Source organism: Haliaeetus albicilla, chromosome 8 (genome assembly GCF_947461875.1).
Source record: "Haliaeetus albicilla chromosome 8, bHalAlb1.1, whole genome shotgun sequence".
NCBI lineage: Eukaryota > Metazoa > Chordata > Aves > Accipitriformes > Accipitridae > Haliaeetus > Haliaeetus albicilla.
This window is the reverse complement of record NC_091490.1, coordinates 35,149,180-35,172,350: the sequence shown is the minus strand read 5'-3', so window position 1 is coordinate 35,172,350 and position 23,171 is coordinate 35,149,180. Positions and strand designations below refer to the sequence as shown.

General features: G+C 41.2%; 1 protein-coding gene across 1 annotated transcript in view; it reads right to left on the bottom strand.

Moving 5' to 3' along the window:
- Positions 1 to 23,171, bottom strand: part of XPR1 (xenotropic and polytropic retrovirus receptor 1) — a 119,888-nt gene that overhangs the window by 41,123 nt on the left and 55,594 nt on the right. The window contains exons 3-4 of the mRNA XM_069789732.1: positions 6,018 to 6,119; positions 43 to 266 (exon numbers count right to left, since the gene is read on the bottom strand). Coding sequence (XP_069645833.1) covers positions 43 to 266; positions 6,018 to 6,119 — 326 coding nt within the window. The remainder of the gene's footprint in view (positions 1 to 42; positions 267 to 6,017; positions 6,120 to 23,171) is intronic.

The following is a 23,171-nucleotide window of genomic DNA, read 5'->3' as shown; positions in this document are numbered from 1 at the left end:
TTTACACACAGGGCTTTGTAAAACCACCTTTTTTGCAGGTACCTGATAGTTCTGCAGTAAGATGAGGCTGAGGTAGAGCTCACTGAAGGCCAATTTCAGATCTTTGATATTCCTATGCTGGACACGCTCTTCGTGGGACAGGTGGAAGACCGGCTTTCTGCGCCGCTGCAGCGTGGAAGCCCCACTGGCTTCTTTCTGTGCATCCAAAGTTGACTGTAACTCAGTCCGAAGAGTAGTAAACCTGCGCTGAGCTTCTGCAAGCTTTTCTGTTAGCAAAGAAAGGGAAAGTCAGATGAGAGGATAGCAACTTACCTACTGAGCCCATGAAAAGCACCATACCTTTTCCTCAAATAATATGCCTGTAGGTAAAAAGCACTGCATTGAATAACCTACTGCATGGCCTTCCCCCACTAAGCACTAAATTCAACAACTCTGCATATTTCTCTTTTATGAAGCTCCTTCTTGTTAAAGGTTTTAATGCATCCCTATGTAAAACATACACATTCTCAAAAAAAAAAAAAGCCGTCATGTCAGACAGGTCTTAATTAATATAGTCAAAATCAAGGGAGGGCTGTCCCTTCAGCACAGACTAAAGCAGCATTACACATGAACTCAGACCTCTCGACTTCCACCCCACATCTGATTTCTAGAAGATGCTCATTCTAGAACCGTACGAATACCTGTTACGGATGGAAGAAGCCCAACCTGCGCAGCTGCTGCCTGTACCTAGGGGCTATAAACCAGCACAGGGACACAGGGTCAGGCCTCCCCACACTGGCAGAGCCGTAGCTGGAGGCAGCCAGGCAGATAGGGTCTCATCCAAATACCAAAGCAGTGACCACACGTCTACTCTGTGCGCAAAGGAAAGCTGCTCGCCTTTCTCAAATAAAGCAAATGCACAAAAAGCATTAGGAAAAAAAACCTGTTAGACAATACTATGAAACTTGACAGTTAGTAAGCAAAGCACTTCTCATATCTGTGCACCCACTACTACGTGTTTACTATCTTTTTATATGACAGTAAGAAAATCAAAGAAAAGAAAAAACCCCCACACTTCAAATGTGACGCTGAATTTTGGAACTCGGAGAGCAATGCAACCCCTCTGCCAAGCTCCCAGTGACAGACAAACACAGCTTCTGCTTTGATCAGGAGTTACAACACTACTAGCTGCTGTACATGATCCACTGTAATAATTTATCCCTCTTTTCCTCAGTTTAGGCTCACGCAGGTTAGCAGCACTGCCTCATGACTTGCTGATTAAAAGGACAGTCAACCTGAGTTTAAATATCGTTTTGATATGTTTTCAGAACAAGTCACTCTTCCTCACATCTCAAGTATGAAAAAGGTGTTCTTTTAAACATGCTGCTTTATGTACTTTCAGAAAAGAATCTTTTTGGCTAAATAACAATCTTTTTATGCTAAAACCAGCATAACTGACATCATTATCTTTCTCTTTGTTCTGTACAACTAGTTCCTTCCAGGCTTTTTTCTCCCTCTAGGGCTTCAGTCACAGCTTTGGCGCCTCTGTGGATAAGCACAATCGCAGACCTGGCGTTGGCCAGGAAGACACCGAGCAGGTTCAGAGTGTTGGAGCAGACGGCTGGGAGCTGGAGCCATCTCCACCCAACAGGACACACACCACTGCACCAGAAACCACAGAGCCCCAAGGTCCCTCCACGACCCAAAGCTCTGCCTGGCAGTCTCCTGGCTGTCAATTTAATTCTCTTCATTAGTATCTTACATAACAACTTCATGGTAATTCTCAATTGCTCCCCCCCAGAAGTAAGACTTACTCTTATGGGAGCAATCCTGACCTCTTCCTCAGTCTTATTCAATTCTGGTTAATTTTAAGACCAAAACTCCTCTGTAAATAATTTTACAGTGCTCTGCATAAGATGTTTTCCAGAAGAATGCCTCTCCAAACAGGAAATGGCGATCAATATAGAAAAATCAAGTACAGAAGAGCCTGAAATGCTCTACAACTTTCTTGATTATAAACTTTATTGAGGTTTTTTCAAAAGACAGGAAAGGACAATTCCTCTCTGAAAACTTCTACAGCTGCAAGGACTCCACCGAACAGAGGCAATTGTCAGTGAGAATTGTCTGCCCACAGCCTACAACCACATAATACTTAACACACCCAAGGTCAGACTGCAAAAAACAATAATCTCTCCCCACTTTGGGAGCTCTCTTGGGAAGAAGTAACAGGTATCTATCTGTTAGAGTAGCTGTTAGAATCAAAAGCCTTCATAGAAATAAAACTCACAAGTTCAGTCTCTATATTCAAAACGTCATATTAAACCATCTGTGATACACTGAGATTTCTTTTGGATCAAATTATTAAATATGGAAGAGTTTAAATTTACATCTTTCAATTGTAAGCACTGTTCCATTGTCTCTATGTCCAGAAAAATCTTAAAATCCATCAGCCTAATAAGACAATAAAGACAATGCTTTGAAATAATTATAGAACTGCCACTACAATTTTCCTATTTGTTTGCAAAGCAACATCTCCAAATACAAACATTCTTAATTATGCACTGCTGAAAAGTGTCATGTGCTGTCTTCTATATAGCCCTCTCTATCCATAGGGTAGGACTGCAGTCCTCCGAGGATGAGGCTTTAAAGGCAACTGAGCCAGCCCTATAATGACTTGCTACTCCTGAGAAACGGCAGTCCTGCCACCTTCTTCTCCCTCCTGCCCCCTCTCTTGCACTGACTCGTTATTCAGTCCACAAATCATTTCATCTTCTTAAGGTATGATTTTATCATCAAGATTCATTGCCGAAGCAAAATAAGACAAAATGTGTGCTGCTCTTCTTAAAACCTCCTAGGGAATTGCCTAGGGAAACAGCAAAGCAGAGTAGAAATTAATTCTCAGTTTGCAACATACTCCAAAATAATTAAAAGGACATTTACCACTATCACTAATTTAGCACTCCGAAAAGTGACTTTTAAAGAAGTATGGCACTCAGAAGAGTTAGCAAAAAGCAGCATACACTTAGATACTGGAAGCACTCGTGTTGCAGCATTTTGCATGACCTGATGCCCACCGAGTCCTCAGTTCAAGTGTAATCTCATGGCAAAGACTAAGGAGAAATCTAAAACCAACAAATGCAGACTTCAACAAAATTGCTTGTGATAAAGCAGCAGCTTTACCCCAAAAATGCTTCTAGATCCTGACTAAAAACCCCTGTCTAAAGAGTTATCACCTCAGCTATGCAATTTCAAGTTGGTTTTTTACTCCATTTTCCAAGTTTAAAGAAAAGTTCACACATAAGGATCATGAAAACAAACAATCATGCCAAAGAGCTAGTAAAATTTCCCCCCAAGTTCCAGTTTACATGGTCATGGTTGTGATCTAAACCTGTTTCACCAGACAGGAGGTAGTGAAACAGCCATACCTCCTCACAGCTAGCCAGCTCAGGGCTGGGGGGCATTTTAGGCAGGCTCTTTTAGCACTCCTTCCTTTTCCTACTTGTGCATATTATGTTCAATATTTTTCTTACCAAGTCAAAGCCACAGCTCCCTACAAATAATAAAACCAGCTGCTAAATTAATCACAAAAATGTTACTAGCTAAACAGTAGCCCAAGCAGATCCTGATGATGCTAATTTAAAATATAACAAACCTCCCCTCTAAGAAACTCCCAAACACAAACCAAAACCGGCCACAAATAAAACTTTAGCACTTGAACAGGCATTCCTCCACTGGAACCATCTGAAAATTTTACTGCTATTCCTTTTTCTTTCAATTGACTATAGATTTTCTTGAGCATAGTTCAAATAATCACAAACTGTTTATCAAATCAGATTTAGTTAATGGCAGTTTTCCTTCCTACCAAGCTGGGATAACTGTCTGGGGAATTAAGGCTCTGTTTGATGAGAGCTGACAACCTGAGCACATAGCGAAAGGCAAAGGCATTTTGCAGCAGGCAGTCCAACGCGGAGTGCTCTGGAGGGGAGCTGGGGTCCGGGAGCAGCCCATCCCGAGAGGACAGAGTTGTCCATGCTGTGGCAATCCCCGGCAATACTCACTAAGGATCCCTCAGCACATGGAAAGATGATGAGGAAATGAAGCGGAGAGCAACAGAAAAGCTTAACTTTCTTGAAAATGGACAATATTTATTGTCGTAAAGACAAGCATTTAATAAGCCATATAAGAAGCCTATAATAAATAGGATGTACCAGATCATAATCCAAGCCAGCGCACGCCTGGAGTTACAATAGGGTCTGATGTGACAAATTTCTGACATCATCGAGAAGAGGAACCACTGATGGAACTTTTCTTGATGTAGCTTAACATTAATAACCCTAATAAAGGGTTTCCATGCTCTTAAAGTCACGTCACTCTTCTGTGAATAAAAGACTTATTTTAATCTTATCACAAGAGATTTTCAAATTACATGTATTCTCTCCCATAACTTTTTGAAATGACAGCAAGTTGAAAAAAACCCTACCCTGTATTTATTAATGCCATTTTAAACAATGCTGGAATGGGTGCGTATATGTGGGTGCACATGTGCCAGCAGGTGCTCATTAGGGAAAATTATAATCTGTATTGTGCATCTAAATTGACAGAACTTCCTCCACAGAGTCTAGCTCATAGTACACAGGATCTGATATAACTAAAAAAGTAAGACAAGTTTCTGAGCATAAAAGCCTTACCTCAGACCTGGAACAGAAACAGAAGAACTCACAGGGAAACAAAACAGAACAATTGTTCTGAGTTAGGTACATACGAATTACATGTAGAAAAATGCCTATAAAATATAAAACCCAGCTGGCCTAATAAAACATACCGCTTCTACCTACAAACTGCCCTTTGACCCTGTCCTAACACCCACTCTGGCTACAGCAAAACACCACTGCTCCAGGGAGCCCAGGCAGCCCATAAGAGACTTACTTCGCTAGATGGAAGCTGAACAGAGGCAAGCTGCAGTGCACAGTTATTGCATCTATTATGCTTTCAACTATTCTCATGTTCACAACCCAGATTCTGCTAGCAATAAAATAGCTAGCAATAAAGTCATCGCCTGATGGTTATTAAAATATTTTGCACAATTCAACTTTGTCTTTGTTACCAGATTAAAATCAGAAATAGAAAAGGCTACCATATTGTGCTGCAAAAGCCTGTTTATAGCACCAAGTTAATAAATCAACGTGTTAAGAGAAAATAGCAGAAGTCAATGCATCATTGTATCCATATTTAAATGCTTTTCTAGTTGAAAACCCATTTTAAACCTTACCAAAAGAGGCTGAAAACCAGCTGAAGTATAATGGTGGGTGGAACTGGAGCACACTATTACTAAGCCTTTTGTAGCAATATTACAGGACGAATTTCCAATTATCCCACACGGAAGCTTATTTTCAAAACACAGGATGGGAAAGCAAACTTTCTCAGGGAAAACAACAAACAGTAGCACTTTGACATATGCCCCTAGGAATCCCTACTCTTACCACCATTAAGTTTTTACTCAATTTACTAAACAGGATTTTATACACAGCCAATGACAAACTGGTACTGGCTGATCTACTCCAGAAAGTTGCAAGAGTTTAAGAAAGAGTTAAGTGTTTAAAAACTTGCTGGACACATCAAGATGGTCAAGTTACCATACACAGGCAAGTCCATGATAGCCATTCCTGCACAAGCTCAGGAAACACCAGCTAGGGAGCTTAGCACGCCCAAAACATGCACAGGAGACTGTGACCATGGATAAGCTGAGAAACTGTGCCCTCTATGTAGGTTACCACTTAAGTTTCGGAGCATCCATAAAGTTCAGCAGGATGCTACTGCAAAGCAATGAAACCACCTGCCCTTCATTGTCCCTTCACCCAAATACCATGGTTTAGCTTCACATCTGTGATTAAACCAGAACAGTTTCCCATATAAATCTGCCCTATAATTACCTGATGGTAGACCTGCATGACCACTGCGGTTATTCTGAAAGTTTGGGAGCTTCAGACTCTTTTTGTGTTGTTCTATCTTCCACAAATATACACAAATAAGCACCTTACCTGAATAGAAAATGTTGATTTTGGCAAGTTCTTTCTCACAGGTCTGGAAGAACTTCTCTTCAAACGTGGCAAAACACCTTTTCACTGTGTCCTCATCTGTGTCTATAAAACAAAATAGAAAAAAAAAGTTGTAACAGAAGATCATAGGAACAATTTTCTACGTGGCTGCCATAGAAATACTTCTTCAGATTAAATTCACCTTCTTTGTCATGCAGAGAAAGAAGACCAATCAAGTCCAAAGGGCTCCAAGGGAACACATATGTGGCTGTAAAAGGAATTGCACCAAGATAGAGAGGGGAAAAACCCACATAAGCAGAATTGCACCTTGACCAAAGTTCCCATCATCTTTTTTGATCCTTCAAGTGCTATTGCAGATCTCACATGCTTCATTTCCACTTCTTCCGCTTCCAGCTTGAGTGACTGCACCACTAGAGCCATCCTGGATCAAGACTGCTCTTTATACCTACAGGAATCTTTCTTTAAAAGGCATCTCATCTACCATCACAAAGTCACCCACCCTAAAGCTGCACACCAGTGGAAAGGGAAGACCATGCCCCATCCCCACTTGCACACTCTGCTGCCTCCGGCATCCTGAAGCCACCTCTGCTGTCACGTCAGCGCAGCACAAGGCCACACAGCCACTGCAGGGGTGGTCGTCCTCCTCCTCCCTCCCACATCACTTCTGCAACCATGCGGTGAGCCAGATCAAGGGAAGATCTTCCAACCAAAACAAAAGCAGATTAAGTAGCAGCATAACCACCCTCAACATGCTACCATTGCTCCGTGTCAGGGTTAAATTCTTACAGTTATCCACCCCGAAGTTGTTCTGTTCTCCAATGAGCACTGGCAAGTTCTCCAACACAAACTTCAGTGAGAGCAAACCTCTTTAATGAAGACTGGGGTTTATGATGGGGGTTTGTTTTTTCTTCCCTGGGTTTACCGTAGCAGAAAGCCAAGTACCATCAGTGCTGTGCGTACTTGCCGTGCCCTTTCCATCTTGTCAGTCATTTCCCCCAGAGCTTCTCCAGCACTCCCACTATTTTCAGTGTGCTTTGTGCTGGGGCTGGTATACAGGTTCTCAACCTACCACAGGCTCTGGTCTTGCTCCTGAATAACAAAGCTGGCCATGAAAAGTATTCATCCCAGCTTAGCAAACAATTGTACTTAGAAGGAAAGTGCCAAGTTTTTAACTGAAGGCTTCATTTGACCTTCCAGGAGGACTCACTGGCTTCAGCCACCATTCCCTTCCCACCTTCTCATCGCTATAATCCTTCAAATACCAACCTAGCATCACAGCAATTAAAATCTGCCTGATGAGTATACGGGAAACTGCGTGGAAACTAATTCCTTCCTTCCTGGAAAATAGTAACTTTCTCTCATAAGCAAAGTTTAAAGGAAGAGGCCTAAATTATGGCAATCGTGATCAGATCCACACTTCTTCCTCCCTGCTGCTCTGGGACTGTTTTAAGTCTTTTGGAAGAACTATGTACAATTCCGTAATTAAAGTCAGAATTTGAAATTAAAGCAGCAATTTGGTCACTTTGTTGTTATTAAAAAAATATAGTGCAGCATCTCCAGAGTGCAGAATTTCAAAGACAGAATGAATTTTCTGATAATAAGAAATCAGTTTAATGAGTAAAAAATTAAAGACACACTATAATTACAAATTTTAGCACTGTCAAAAACCTGTTTGAAATGTTCCTAATGCTGAAATAAAGCAGATTCTTCATACCCCCCATAGTTACAGTTCCTGAATTTCCATGCAGTCTTACCAACTGAAAAAGGTTAGTGTTATTACAAAAAGGAAAAATTAAAATTTTATTATGGTCTTGATAATGTCAAGAAATAGATTTTGAAATACATGTTATTAAAGTGAGAAGACGAGTGTCTACAGAAAAGTTTCACTCACTAGGAGATAAACACTCTAGACTGTCATAACCAAGAAATCTTTTTCTTTTAGCATTAATTTCTAGGTAAAAATGACCTCAAAGCAGTATTAAGAGAATATTTAAATATAAACTTTTAACATCTAGAATTTTCTGATTTTTTTATGTTTGTGGTACTGATATTAAACACCATAAACCTACATATACTTTAGTAACGTTTTTAAGGGTTTGTAGAGAAAGAGCAAATAACATAACACAAAACTGCAGGGGCAACATTGGAAGAAGTCTGTCTTCTTTTGGAGCTTCATGATACTTAAAGAATAAAACAGAAAAAACACAGTCCTGCACAGATGACTGTGTTTACAACTCCACCATCCAAGGGCTTGTAGAAAAGAATTCACAAGGGCTCCAAAGGCTGTTCCAAACTCCAAGTTTTGGCTCCTGGGGTCCCTTTATTATCCGACAATTATACTTGCAGATCCACAGCTACTCCCACGGACAAGGACTCCTTCCCTTGTGCAAACAAACCCTGAAATGACAGGGCTGTGACTCTTCTTTGCTCAAGTAAAGCCACAGCAGCCCCGAGGTATCACTACACCCCTGCTCAAGGTCACTGGCCGAACACAGACTTTGCAGAACCGAACACGCACGTTCCTCAACCACTCCTGCTCAGATTAGTGCCTCAACACAGATCCCTCTTTGGAGGCAGCCTAAAACACCAGAAGGACGGAAAATAACTCTGCTTTGGGACTAGTAACTTCTAACAGCAGAGTCACAGCAGTTGCAACATCCTATCCCGGGGCCCTACCAGTAAGGCCAATCTGAACTTGCCTTCGAGAGCTCTAATCCTTGACCCAACAGCCACTAGCACAGGCAAACAAAACACAAACAGGCAGGTGAAGCAATAGAAATTACTATGCAATACTTCACATGCAGAGATTTTATTCACTAGCTGCCTAAAATGTTTCAAATAACAGTAATCAGGCAGTATCAAAACAGAGCTGACTCTTAAGGAAGGACCTGAAGGGCAAATTCTTCAGCCCAAAGAGTTTAGACACCTTTAGCTGAAAAGCTTACCTATAGGTGCTTTCTGACATGGGGTAATGATCTTCTCCTGCCTTTAAAAATAAGTCATGTAGAAATAAAAGCACACAGGCTCACTGCTTTCCTGCTTTGGAAACACCAAACCACTTCTGTCATCACTTGTTTCTAGGTTTCAGTAAGTTCACAAAACAAAAGTAAAACCAAACAAATTTCTAAACTTCAGTCACTGGAACTATCCAAGAATAAAAAAATCTCATCAGGAAGCGGAGTATACTTTTTGTCCATAAAGTCCAGCATGAATATTTCTATGCAATCAAAATATCACCTTTTATAATAGCAAAAAGCTCAGCAAGCAACATAGTGTTAAACTAACATAATCAATGCCAAATAAATTAATAAATATCTGGTTTTGTACATTACTGACCACTTCAGGAAATGATAAATAAGTGCATTAAACAGTTTGACTGTATCTGAAGTTTAGAAGAGGAAAATGGGCTTTAAAACAACCACTACTGGAAGACCTTCCAAAAACCTTGAGATTAGCAATTCAGGTCTCTATTTCAACCTCAAAACATTGCTGACTCAGAAGAAAGCAAGTTCTATATAAACTGTTCAAAATCCTTCTCCAAATGTCAAACACCTTATAAAAGATATTTTGCAGACCATGGTGGATGCCAGCTTTAAAAATCAGGATTCTCTGTGAAGAAAAGGTTTCCCTCCAGTCCCACTCCCACTGCAGTTCAGTCATTTAACCGCAATAATAGACAAGTGCTGCCAAGGCTATTGCCTTTATTTATTTATTTCCCCCTCCAAGGCTAGGACAGGACAACGTTTTTTGCCATGAGAAAATCATGGTGCCAGAAACCGGCCTTGGATTCAGAAGCTCCATGACAACAGAAGCTGTTTTTAAAAGGCATCCAGCTATCGCTGCCAAGAAGGGCCAGCAGTAACCTTCCTTTTGTTCTTTTTCTATAGCCCTAATACTCCATTTACCCTAAGCTCCATGAAGTTGCCATGAACAAGGTTGCCAGGAAGATAGTCTGATCAATATTGCAGCTTCCCAACCTCATCCTCCTATGTAATTGCCCGCTGTGAATAAAAAAAACCACAGTGAGCCTGAAAGGCTCTTGCTTTTATTTGCAAAGCCAAGTGGTAAACCAGCAGCAATCTGGCTGTACTCCCATCGCCACACTTTCTAGTTTGCAGAGAGTTCAGATGCTGGCACACCTAAAACAGAACCTTAAGTTGAAGAATTAACATGCAAGTTACATTCCTGCGCTGTCCCAAGCACTCATTTCTCAATGCATCTGTCAACTGTTCATTTAATTTCTCATTTTCTGCAGCTGTAGTATATAAACAAATGATCAGCATCCCTGGCAGCTCTGCTTACTCACTTCCATGCAAGAAAACACACAATAAAAGTTTTCTTTGTCAGAGCAGTGCCCTCTAAAAGTAATAAAAAGAAAAAAGTCCTTCAGTCTTTATCACGCTGAATTTTAAGGGACATTTAATTTAAAAAGATTTATTAGCTTTGTTATGACATCAGCACAGGTGTAGTTCTCTGAATCACCTTCTGTTTGCCACAAAACAGTTTTATCTGTGTAAGGTTATTTCAACACTTCAGCTAGAGAGGAGACTTATTTATTAGGAGGACTCTGCCACCTATTCACTTAAAAAAAAAAAAAAAAGGTCAAACTCAACATTGGCATTAGACACATCAAATCATACTGCAGGTGTTCACAAGTTTAACATCAGCACCACTTCGAATACACCATGCTTTTAACATTTTCCACACCCTGTCCTTGGCCTCTTGCTGACTAAAAGCCCTGTACACAGGGCTCAAATAGGTCTACAACAACAGAACTGTGGTCTGAAAAATCAGCAAGATTTAGAAGACATAGACCTGTTCCCAGGTCTATGAAGACGACAACTGCTTACACTTCCGGGCTCAGTGGCACATTAGGGGAAAAAAAGAAAAAAGGCCACTTTTATTACCACTCTCAAAATTCTAAAAAAGTAGGTCACTATAATAAGAACATGTATCTGCCTCCAAACCCCCCCAACCAGCTTTGTCTGTCTACTCAACCATCACCATGTTCTAATACCCTTGACAGTTCTACAGCACCAAGATTGTACAGTCTCCCAACCTTTTACGCAGTACAGTGAAAAAATCTTACAGCTAAAAATCAAACTGCGTAGTTCATAAATGCAAGGACAAAGATTACCTTTACACCTCTAATGCGTCATCCTCATGTTTACTGGGGTATTTTTCCAAAGGAAAGGTTTTTCCGCAAGGCAACTCTCTTCCTCACAACAGAAAGCTACTCTTGGGTCAGCTGCAAATTGGATCACTCACTGAAAGCTTCCAATAAATTAATTACTCACCATGCATTTTCATGTCCAATCTTGTGGCAAATAAAATTCTGTATGAGAAAACTTTTAAGTGCTTGAAGTACAGATATAGAAATTTCTTCCTAGGACATGTTCTTGCTACAGGAAGAGGAAGGAAGCCAACTTTGCTTGCAGATAAGAAGCATTTGCATTCATGTTATTCCACCTTAACTTCTGAGCTGCAAACTGTGCATACACATGTAATGGTGTGCATCTCTCTTGGAATTTATTCCATCAACCAAAAAGTGGACCTCAAATTAAAACCCTATAAAATCAGCAAGAAAGAAGCTTCATGCACTAGTTAATAAAAAAAAAAAAAAAAAGGCACTGAGAAAATTCATAGCAGGCTATACCTACTTTTCTAAACAATCACAGATGAGCTGGTCAGCTCTCCACTTAAAGGGTGCTTTAGCCCGAATTAGGTTTGGTTATTAAATTATTTCCCTAAATCTAGTAATAAAAAATGACCACTCAGGTAGCAAATGAGGTTGGTATTGCCTGCACACGCAGTGTTTATGTGTGGGTAGAGGAGGGAGGAGGCAAGAACTGCTGCAGGTCACCAACACAAGTTCTCTCAGGTTTTGGTTCACCATTTTGTTGTTTTTACCAATTAACCCAGAATGAATGGAATCCATTTCAAAATACCTTTAAAAATTACAATTTTCAGGTTGGTAAAAATTCTGCTTCCTTATTTTTAGATTGTATCACTGAAACCTTACAAGGAAACCAGCCAGATTCTTGTAGATGTTTTATTTAGCTAGAAAGAAAAAGCAACCTCCACAACACGCCTACAAGCTAGATATCCAAAGTGCCTACTATAAGTTATTTATATTTGTCACTCTGTAAACATACATTCTAAAGCAATGACAGTGTCCAGGTATGAACTTCAGGTGCAGAAAAAAACAGGCAATGCAGCAGCCAGATGTGAGAAGACAGCTGCTGCCCAGCTGGCTGGCTGTGAGCTTTGTAGCTCCAAGTGTCAGGTTTTGTAGTCTACAGGGTAGCTGCACAGCTGTTCTACAAGTTCACTTCTTTAAACAAGTATCTAGCACTCATAAGAAGTCATTTTGCAAACAAAGAAGGCGGCACTAGTCTTTGTTAGCTATTACAGGGAAGTCACTAAAGCAAGAGCGTGGTGGTGCCCTCACTGGATTCTCCTGGTACAAGCGTGGCTACACGCGCATTACTGTGACAACGGCTCTGCAAAGCCATCTGTGCAATGATGCTTCAAAGTTGACCTTTTTCAAATTCTCTTATTTCAGAGGAAAAAGATTCTAAGCCTTCAGCAGATATGTAAAAAGCATGGCTAGTTTAACGCTGTGCGCCTGGAAGAGGATCTAAATAACTACTTTCCAAGTAGCTGGGGTGGGGCGAAGCAAGAGGGGTGCCAAAAACCCACCTAGGTTGGCGGTTGGCACAGCTTTGGAGCAGAGACGGCCCCAAGACTCTGTAAGCTTACATCCCAGCTGCCCCCAAGTGCTGCTGTTATAACTGACCACTGTTGCCTGAATTTCCAAACTGCCAGTGCTGTCTCAGCTTTGGGATTATACCTCCATTCTGTCCTCTGTCCTTATACGTGACCACGATGCTTCAACACTTTTACGATGCTTCACTTCTGTACCATTAGGAAAAATCAATATTCCCAGTAGAATTGCAAAACCTAGGCTATGTGGTACCTCAGATTTGAAAGTCAGCTAGGCAAAAACTTGTGACAGAAAAAAAAAAGAGAAGCAGCACGAATGCCTAATAATATTTCAAAAGCTACCATAAAAATATTGTTAATACAGTATGACAGACCTGGATGCCAGGGGACATCCATACAGTGACAGGACTCAATACCTGCCTTCCCTGGTTAAGAACAACCTTTAAATTCTTACTCTTTTCAAGAAGGAGAGTAAAGATTCACTACGTGTTTTTTGCAAAAGTTTCCCAATAAGCTAGACCAGAAATACTGTCACACACTTAGGGTCAAGAAAAGATGGTCAACAAGAGCTAAGACCCCAGATGAAGTTTCACAGAATACCAGGGTTGAGTTACAGTCTGTGCATACTAGAACCTGTCCAGACATAATGGTCATGTATGCTCAGTTTAGACAAGTAAACGGCGATGCAAACAGAGATACTGCAGCTTTGTGGAATTACCACGATCACACCAGGACGATCCCTGGTTACACAACACACCTGCACGTTCCTCGAGCTGCTGATCTGCTGCCTCGAGTTCTGGCTTCCATTTCAACAAGACAAGACAGCAGCAATTATGGTTGCACAAAAAAACATATCACAGCTTACACATTTGAGGTTAAGTAATGCAGAGATACTCCAGCCTCTTAGGGACAAGAGGTCTGAACTAGCCCACACACCTCTGAGAGATGCTACGTGAGACAAGATTTCAGCACTGCCATCCATTCCTTCTGCAAAGAGAGATCTTTATTAGCCTTTAATCTGAGCAACACTGCACCCGAGGTGATAGTTTTTCACCCTCCTCAGTGATGGGGCCACCAAACTAAAAAAAATTAGCAGTATCTGTTCAAGTTTTTAAGATCCACTGAATGGACCTCAAGAAAATAAGGACAGCTGTGTTTTATACAGGTACAAAACAATCTGAAAACCCTTCCTCCTGCTAATTCACATGGATGGAAATAAGGATACTTCCCTAAGTTGCCCAACTTGGTCCTTAACCCAAGTAGACAAATGCAAAATAAAAGAAGTCACAAAAGCACACAGCAGCATGGAAAACCAAGACCAGAACTGTTGATTTAACATCAGGTGCTCAGAATTCAAATTGAAGTTTTTCCTGATATTCACCTACCCCATGTTTACCTCCAGCCTGGCGAAACTCAATGAATACAGCAAATCCTCTGCTGATTATCAGTACAAGTGCTAGAGCTCCTCACCTTTTAGTCAAGTGACATTTAAGCAAATATATATGTAGGCTCCAGGAAAGGGAGAGGAAGATCATCCCAGTCATAGAGATTTGAGCCTTTGGGCCAGCCCCCAAAGCAGTGGTGGAAGAAATTACTATGGGGACTGGAAACACAGCAGCAAGGAGCAATTAAAGGAAACTCAAATACTCCGGTGCTGAATATAGTAGAGACCCCTCACTCCAAAACCCACAAATACTCTTTCCCTGCCCCACCTCCTGAATGAAGGTCGTACTTCATGGCACAGCAAGAGAAAGAAGAAGAAACTTTCTAATCTGTGTTAGTGTGCATTCATATTTATCAAGAAAGACATAAGTTCAATCTTGTGAATATTTTAATCAAGCAAAAGAAGTTTGTCAGGAGATAAAGCTTTGTAATAAAATGACTGTTTATGCTCCTTTTACTGAGCCTCCAAAACACAAGAGAGGAATTAAATAAAACTGAGCAATTACAGCCAGTTAAAGGAATGGTGATAAAGTACACTTTTAAAAGTCTTATTATTAGATAAAGTTTTTCTTTCCCATGAAAATCGCATGAAGATGGAGTGATGAGGAATTTCAGCTGCAGTTCCAGCTGCCTTTTATGTCCTCTCTGACATACAGCTGATGACTCTTCCCTTGCTCTGGTACTGCTGCTCATCCAAGCCCACAGCAAACCAGTTCAGGAAGTTAATCAGTATTTAGAGAACCACTCAGAATTAGAACTAAAGAGCATTAAAAACCTAATTGATCAACAAACTATTTTTTTGTGGTTTAGTCCTCTGAAACAGCTCCTTGCAGGTAAGGAGGAGGCAGTGAGAAGGAGTTTACCCCTCTGGCAGCAGCTACTCGTTAGATTGATTTAACTGGAATATCAAATCACCCCCCTTCAACTCACGTCTATCTTGTGATGAGAAATGACTAAAAGCATTACCCCACAGCTCAGCTGACAAGGAAACGTTGGTAAAGCCAACACAACTCACTTGAGTTGAAATCACATGCCCGTACCCTTGGTATGAACACAGTAAATGTCTCAATTATTAGTTAAACAGATTGAACGTGTTCAAGCTTTAGTCTTTTTCTCAACAGCACCTAACCTCCTGCCAACGCTCCAGCAGCATGTGTGCCTCTAGTCTTCCCTTCTTCTCAAATTCTTTAACGATGCGTTCATGGGGAAAAGCCTTCCCTACCTTGGATGCAAACTGGCTAGTTCAACGTACTCCAGTGCAACTGATGTTACAACATTTTTGACGTATCTCAATGCCTTGATCAAAGTACTCTTGGACAGGATGGCCACTCACTGTCCAGTCCACATGTGTCATTATAGGGATGTCTTCTGCTGGGTCCGATGAGCCTTCCCAAGACATCTATGCTCACAGGTCTTACCTGTACCAAAGATGCTCTGTACGTGACTGGCTATGCAACAGGTCCAAGTTTCCATACGTTCCCTTGAGGACATTTTCCTCTGTCCACAGCCCCCACAGTGCAGGCGATATTCAGTATGACAACACAAAGTAGAAAAAAAATCCTCTCCCCAGAAAAGAACTGAAAAGGTGGAAGGAACCAAGGTTCATACGTACATGCCACAACAGACTTAACCTGTCACCCACCCATCTGAAGAACAAGATAAATGCAGGGCAGAATCATCTTGAAATGTAATTTAACTCTTGTTCTTTCAGTGCTTTCTCCGCCACTTTCTTTCTCCCTCCCTCCACCAAATATCAGTTTCTACAGTGTGTATATATATATTTTATTTTTCTTTTTAAATTGCTGGCAAAAATCAGGTTGTGCATGAGCAAGTCCTACAAGAAAACTGCTAATTTATGCTGAAATAAGAAGCCCAGAAACTATCAACATTTTCACAGTGATAAACCCATCACTGCAAATGCAGCCTGACAAGCAGATCACCTGTGCTGCACCACAAGCCAGTGCACCCTTACCACTCTAACCCAAATTGAGACTCATATAGCCTAAGCAGTTCTGGTCTTCATCAGAATTTGCAGGTGGTCACCAGCAGGATACATACTCCAAGAGCTTTAGAAAATGCCATCGTTCAGCATTAAAACCATGCCCTGTTCAGGCTCCTTGTCTATGTGCTCTAAGAGCAAGCCCAGCAGACCAAGAGCCCACTCCCCGAGAAAGGCTGCCGGCCTATGGGAGTGCTTAAATAAGCAGCAGAAACTGGACCCACATCAATTATTCTGGATGGATAAGTAACACAGAAGTAGAGGCAGCAAATTAGTTTTTATACCACCTCACTTTGGACTCAAGCACTTCTTTGAGAGCCAGTCTTTGCACCCAGCAATCTTAGCTGCTCTGGTACAACTGTGCAATCTAACAACGATGTGCTGGAAAAGGTTATTCTCAACCCTCCTTGGCTCCCAAACGGAGTCTGTCAGGCAGCTGTGAAAGCAGCAGGAGGATGAATGAGGGGCCAAGATAAGGCCTTAAACAAGGAGCAAGGTCAGTTTAAGGCAGAACAGGGAGAAAGGTAAGCTCCAACTACAGAGTAGTGTTTAGAGGGCCTCAATATTTCTTCTGAGGAACCAAGCTATTTAAACCCAGAGTTATTTCATCCTGCTACAGGTAATTCAGTATGTACATCGGCAAACCAGAGTCAGCACTGTTTTGAACAGAGGAATCTTCTCCATACTAGGCAGAAGGCATGTACCTCTTCCCTGCATTACCTAACCAAACACCATCCGCATGGCTTCAAACTTTTTCAATAAAGCCTCCATACGGCAACTATTTCTGTCAGGAAACTCCTCTGCTTTGTTGTTGTTCTCTGTCACTGAACACGGAGGTGGTAACCTCAGAGCCAGAACCACCTCAAAGCTTACAGGAACATTTTGCTCAGTTACTGGCAACTGCTCTCTGCCTCACGCAGCACCACAGATATTGCCATTTCACATTTAGCCTCCCACTAAAGGTGGTTACCAGTATTGGACAAAGGCTCCCACTTTGGTGGGTACCAGTATTGGACAAAGCACTTTACTACCTGCTATGACTTTGCACAGTAAGGGACTAAGCTGAAGAAAAAGCTTTGCAGTCCAGGACAGTCATTTGTTTCCATTGCTGCTAACAAAATTGTGAGAATCTCAAGATGGAGCCAACATCTCCTCCTTTAAGTTGCCAGCAGTGATACTGAAAACCTTTAGGGAAATGGTGTAATTAAGAGCATTGTAACTTTTTAAAAATAAAGGGAGTAGTAGAGCGTGCTTTCTGATCGTAACGCTCCTGGGACAGGACGTGATGTAGAAGGGGAAAGCCTGCCCCTGCACAGCACACCGGTGTCCCAGGAGAGACCCTGCTTGGTTGTTTGTCTGGGGAAGGCAGGAAAGGGAATTACAGCTAATTAAAAACATTTTGCATAATGGGAGCTGATAGGAGACCTATACCCATCACTCCAGGAAACTATCTGCAGCCTTATAACAATTACTGCACATATAAAATTCAGAAGTTAAGCAAAGAAATAGAAACACTAATACTGGTGGTACAAAAAAGGTGAATAAATGGACCACCAACGCTAAAAAAAAAACAACAATGCTACTTTTAAACCTCTTTTCAGACACATGAGAGTGTTTTTGTTGGGGATATCAAGGGTGGGGGGAGGAGGGAAATAACAAAAGGAAGATTAACAGAACTGTGTCTTGGGAAAGACTTCAATTAATATTAAGAGCAACCAGAAAGACAAAACAAATGGTGCAGAACCAACTACAGGCTCCCCATATGGAGGACAGCGAACTCACAGTACAAAGACAAGCCTACTTTAAATGTGGTATCAATGGCTTAATTTCCCCCCAGGGAGTGAACACTACTCAAATTCATTTTTCCTTTTTTATTTTACCAGCTATTAAGAGCAAACAGTTAGCAAGAAGATAATAAGCAAGCAATTATCAGATGAAGAAAAACATTTTTCCCAGGTATCTCAGAGAAATGACACGGGGCTTGAGAGTGGCTCTGTGCAAGATTTTACCAGGGGACCTTTACAGTCAGACCATGTTCAGGAAACAACAGCTTTTTAATTCTCATCAGTGTCTTCCTGAATGTTTTGAACAACTTAAAACAACATTTTTCTTTTTAAATGATACAAGTCTAGTTCAAACACCAGTAAATGAACATTAAGGTAGCTGCTTATCTACTCAAGGCAGTAATTCTTCTGTTTTAATTCTTACATTTACAGCGACAGATGTTGTTAAGATCCTCACAACATTACAAAGCCTACCCAAGGTTATATTGCTCCTGGCTCACACTCGAGCACAGCCACCCAGCTGAGCCCCACCCTGCTACTCATTAAAAAATATGTATTGAAGCATGCCTGAAGACACTGTGGTAAATACAAGATAAGCAGAAGTTCTCCAGCGCAGGTTTCCACAAGTTTGGAGTTGTTTTCTTTTAAACACGCTTTCAAGTAGCATCCCTTGCCTTCCCTTATTCTCAATCCTGTGCTTAAAGGCCTTGTTTAAATCCAATTCAAGTAAAAGTAGCATTCCTCAGACGCCACTTTGCAATTGGAAGCTTTGCTATAATTTAAGTACATGGAAGGAATAACCTATAGTTCAAATGTCCTTCCTTCAAGGGGAGAGAAGATGGTCTTTCAAAGGGATTGATTTGAAAGTCTATGCTCACTTCAACTCTTCAACAGAACTACTGTGTTCAAGGGGTAATTTTAGTTTAAGATTAAAATGCAACAGAGACCAGGACTGCACTTGTTTGTACGTCTGTCTTCCAAGCTAATCTGTTTCTTCTTGCACAACACAAGTCCCTAGCCATAAACCACAAGAGCTGGGTATCTCCTCTTGGAGCATCCCTGCCAGACTGGAACTGGAATCCTTTTGAAAAGGATTTTTACACCCCAAATGAGAAGAAAGATTTAGAGGCATGTGACTCCCCCTCCATTTCCCCCAGGCTCAATGCACAGCACTGCTGGCACTTGGTAAATAAAAAGGCAAAAGGAACCATTCAGTAATTTCTATTGCTTACAGAACAAAACCTAGTGGGAATGGAATACACAAACTGCAGAAGTAACTGCCAACAGAAAGGTTTTGCATCCAAACACAAATTCTAAATATGCTGAGGGTAAAAACCCAAATGGCCCAACTTCCTAAGGCACCTCTTATTTACATTTCAAAGAACACATTACAGTGCCACCACAATTAATTCTATTTCACCCCTATTCGTGACAGTGGCAAAAAGCCTGAATTATAAGTCCCAGTTGCAGTATCAGCTGGGCAAATGGACAGAACAACAGTATTTTCAATAAACTTGAATAAATCGTCTATGGATATCTTCCCAAAGAAACCTGATTTATGTACAAATGGCACATGCTCTGGTGATACAAGGCAGACACACACTAAAACATTCTGCAACAGAGGTTATAAACCAGCTGAAGTAGCTAAATTACAGCACAGAAGTTCAGGATTAGGATAACCAACCTCAGCTTTACTCTGTAGTATCCCACGCAACAAAAAACAATTAAATTAGAACATTGTAGTGTGTCACTGTTCTAGATTAAAAGCTGGACTCTCTTAAAGATGTGGGGAGAGGGGGGAGTTACACATTTCAGGTATCAGGGACCTATTTCCCTCTCCATCCCACATTTACATTTGCCAACCTCTAAACATACTTACATCACCTTACACACGGGCGCTTTCTCTGTTAAGGGTAAATGAAACTAAGTATGCTTTGCTGTAAAAAAAGCTGCCAGTCCCTTTTCTGCCCCTGCTGTACACAGCAACTCTGCCAAGCAGCCATTAACAAGATACTGCCCACTTTGAAGCTATGGTTGACTTGAAACCTTGTACTTTGCAAAACCTGTTAAATTAAAGACTGCTCCTTATTTAAAATATGGGTGATACAGCTAGAATAGAGAGGCAAGCGCTCAAAACAGCAGTAGCAGCAAGCAGGGAGGAACTCGGAGCTTTGTCCACTAAGTGTTTGAGAACTTTTGCCGTGCCCCAAGAAATCTCAGCCCAACGACGCACAATCAAGCCAAACTGCCCATGAGGTGCTCCCGTTCTAACAACGGCAAACCCCAAATTTGTTTTTTGCTCCCCTAACTGTGCTTTTAGCTTTGTAGTCGTGTCCTCACAGAAAAATTTTCATGCAACAGATGACCATAGCGTCCAGAAACACTGCTCATGTAGCTGGCATGCTGCTAATCAACAGCCAGAGCAGATGGAATGCAAATCTCCCAGCAAGGGGAGACCAGGAGGCTGTCACCATCCCGCTCCGAAAACGTAAATGAGCTATTATCAATTAGGAGCTAAATTCAGACAGAATTTTGGTGAAAGGCAACACTTCAAGGTGTTTACGGGAAAATCAATCTGCTCCATTTAAAAAAATCCACCACGTATTGCAAGGTTATTCTGTGCTGTTGTATCTGTCAGCAATGCATCAGCACAAGTTGTTGCTGTCCTGATTTTATGTCCTGCAAGGACTTTAATTTAAGTCTTGGGCAAATTAATCCATTAACTACAAATAGAGTGAGGATGGCTTTAAAGGTAACAGTATTTTCTTCTCACCAGAAAATAAGTATTTCTTTTTGGCAAATATTGCAGAGGCTGGAATCAGCTCTTCTTCAACAGCAGAAGATGGGGGGAATGGAAAAAGCGTCAACCAAAAGTCACATGGAAATAAAGTTTTGCTACAGCCATGCTGGTCTATGCCAGCAAGCCACAAAGAACCAACTTCAATAGGTTTGGGAGTTTCTTTTAAACATATTCACACACGAGAAGCATTGAAGCCGCCCCAGTTCATTCACTCAATTGATTCACCAACTGTTCTGAAACATGAATAAATATCTAAGTGGCTACTCTACTCTAATTAGTGACATTCAGTGAATCTAACCAAAGAGCCTAGACCTCCAGCCCCTTCATTTAGCTCTCAGTGCCTCTCCCTTGGGAACTGAATAGCAATCAGGTATGTAATGCAGGGATGGTTGCTTTTTTCTTCCCATTTAAGGTGGAAAATAAGGGGGGTGGGAGGCACAGAGATAGGATGGAAAAAAGAATTAAATCCTTAAACCCAGGCAAATGGTCTAAACATGCTTACAGACCTGCTTTAAAGAAAAAAAAAAATTAGGAAATAGGGAGAAGGAATAAAGGAAAAATAAAACTATTGCAATTGCAGAAAACATGAAGCAGATGATGCATTTCCTATGTGATAGCTTAAACAAGTCCCAAGGCATACCTCCTAAGTCCATCAAACACCAGATTTACATAAAATCATTAATTCATTACAGTCATGAAAGAAAAGAGGGATGGGTTAAGAGGGACAGGCTGGAATGAAGTGAAAATTTAAGCCAGAGACACAAGCAAAATGTCCATATCCATGCACGTACAGCTTCCTGAAGGAGACACACAACTAACCTCAAAGAAATCTCTCAAACTGAAAAACCTTAAAGTTTTCCAACACTGAGACACCATGGCTTTGAATATACAGAAAAATGTACACATGATAGTAATACCACTTGTATGCCTGCACTCAGTGGCAATACAAAGGGAAGCTACTGATGCTGCACTTGTGCCTACCGCAGACAAGAGCTATTTGCTCCTGATTTGGTCTCCATCACGCCAAACAAAAAACACAGCCTCTATTCCTGCTAAATGTGCTCAAGGACTGCTGGGTCTCAGCCACCTCTTTTGAACCACTGGAGCCTGAAACTCAGCTTTTCATGAAGCTTCTTGCTGTACCCCTGAAATAACGGTAACTTTTAACCAAAAAGTAATCCAAAAGATTAAAGCCCCCTGCAAACTCACATATAACATATGAATTAATTTTCAGGTTTCTTTGCTATTTTATCACTTGATTCACACACACACCCTGAAACTGCAATTCTGTAGCTATCAATCTGCCTTAAGAGACAGTGTTATCACAGCAATCCCACAACACAACACAACTGGTCTTACAGACGGCTGCACTATTTTTAAAGCAGAACACGGATGTATTTTCCTCTTTTAGCAAACAAGTGTATGAAATGTGCCACATGACAGGTAGCATGCAGATGACAAAACAGTCAGAATTCAGCAGAAATACAAGATGGGGTTGCCAGAAGGATGCCAACAACTCTTTGTCAAAAAATACACTGATAACCTGCTGCAGCAAAAGCTTTGGAGTATCTTTGCTCTCCTTGGGTGGTAACTTCCACAATTGTAATCTCAAATTCAGCTGAATAAGGGAGAACTGCATTTAAGACCAAAGGAGTGTTCTGGGTCTCAGATGCAAACTTTCCCAAATATCTGTTGTGTCTGTCCTAACCTCTCAGATGCAGAAAGAAGTCATCACAAATTTTGAGAATGTTACAAGAGAAACTGCTGACACAAAGAAAATAGCCTGCACCAGAGGCAAAGATAACACGTTTTCTGTAACAGACTCAGACAGCACACACAGTTCATTTCGGGGAAAGAGTCCAACTTTGGAGCTTACCTGACAACCACTTACAGGCTGTCACATACACCTAACACTGGACACAGCAGAAGCGAGTCTGAAAAAAACCTCTGGGATGAAATCCAAGTCTTCATACAGACAGAGGGTCTAAATAACATTTCAAATTTGTAGCCAGGACCGAGCTGAGCATTTGCTACAACCACCCTATCATCTGAAAGGTCCATTTGGTGCTAGTATACTCAACAGCCATAAAGCAAAGATATTCATGAGACCTATAGGCTTTGCATCACATGACTACAAGAGAACACGTGAACACAAGGTATCAAAGGCAGTGAAGACAAAAGGTACACAATAAAATGTAAATACATTTAAAGGGAACTGTAAAGTTTATGAAGAAAAAACAAAATAGCCTTCTCTTTCTAAGGGCTGCATGGGTCCCTGTCCTTAAATCGATATAAGCTGCACCTAACCCAGAAGCAGAGTCCTCTGTTGGCAGCATTCGAGCAGCCCTGGCACTGCAGACATCCAGCACGCAGCTCAGCTGACA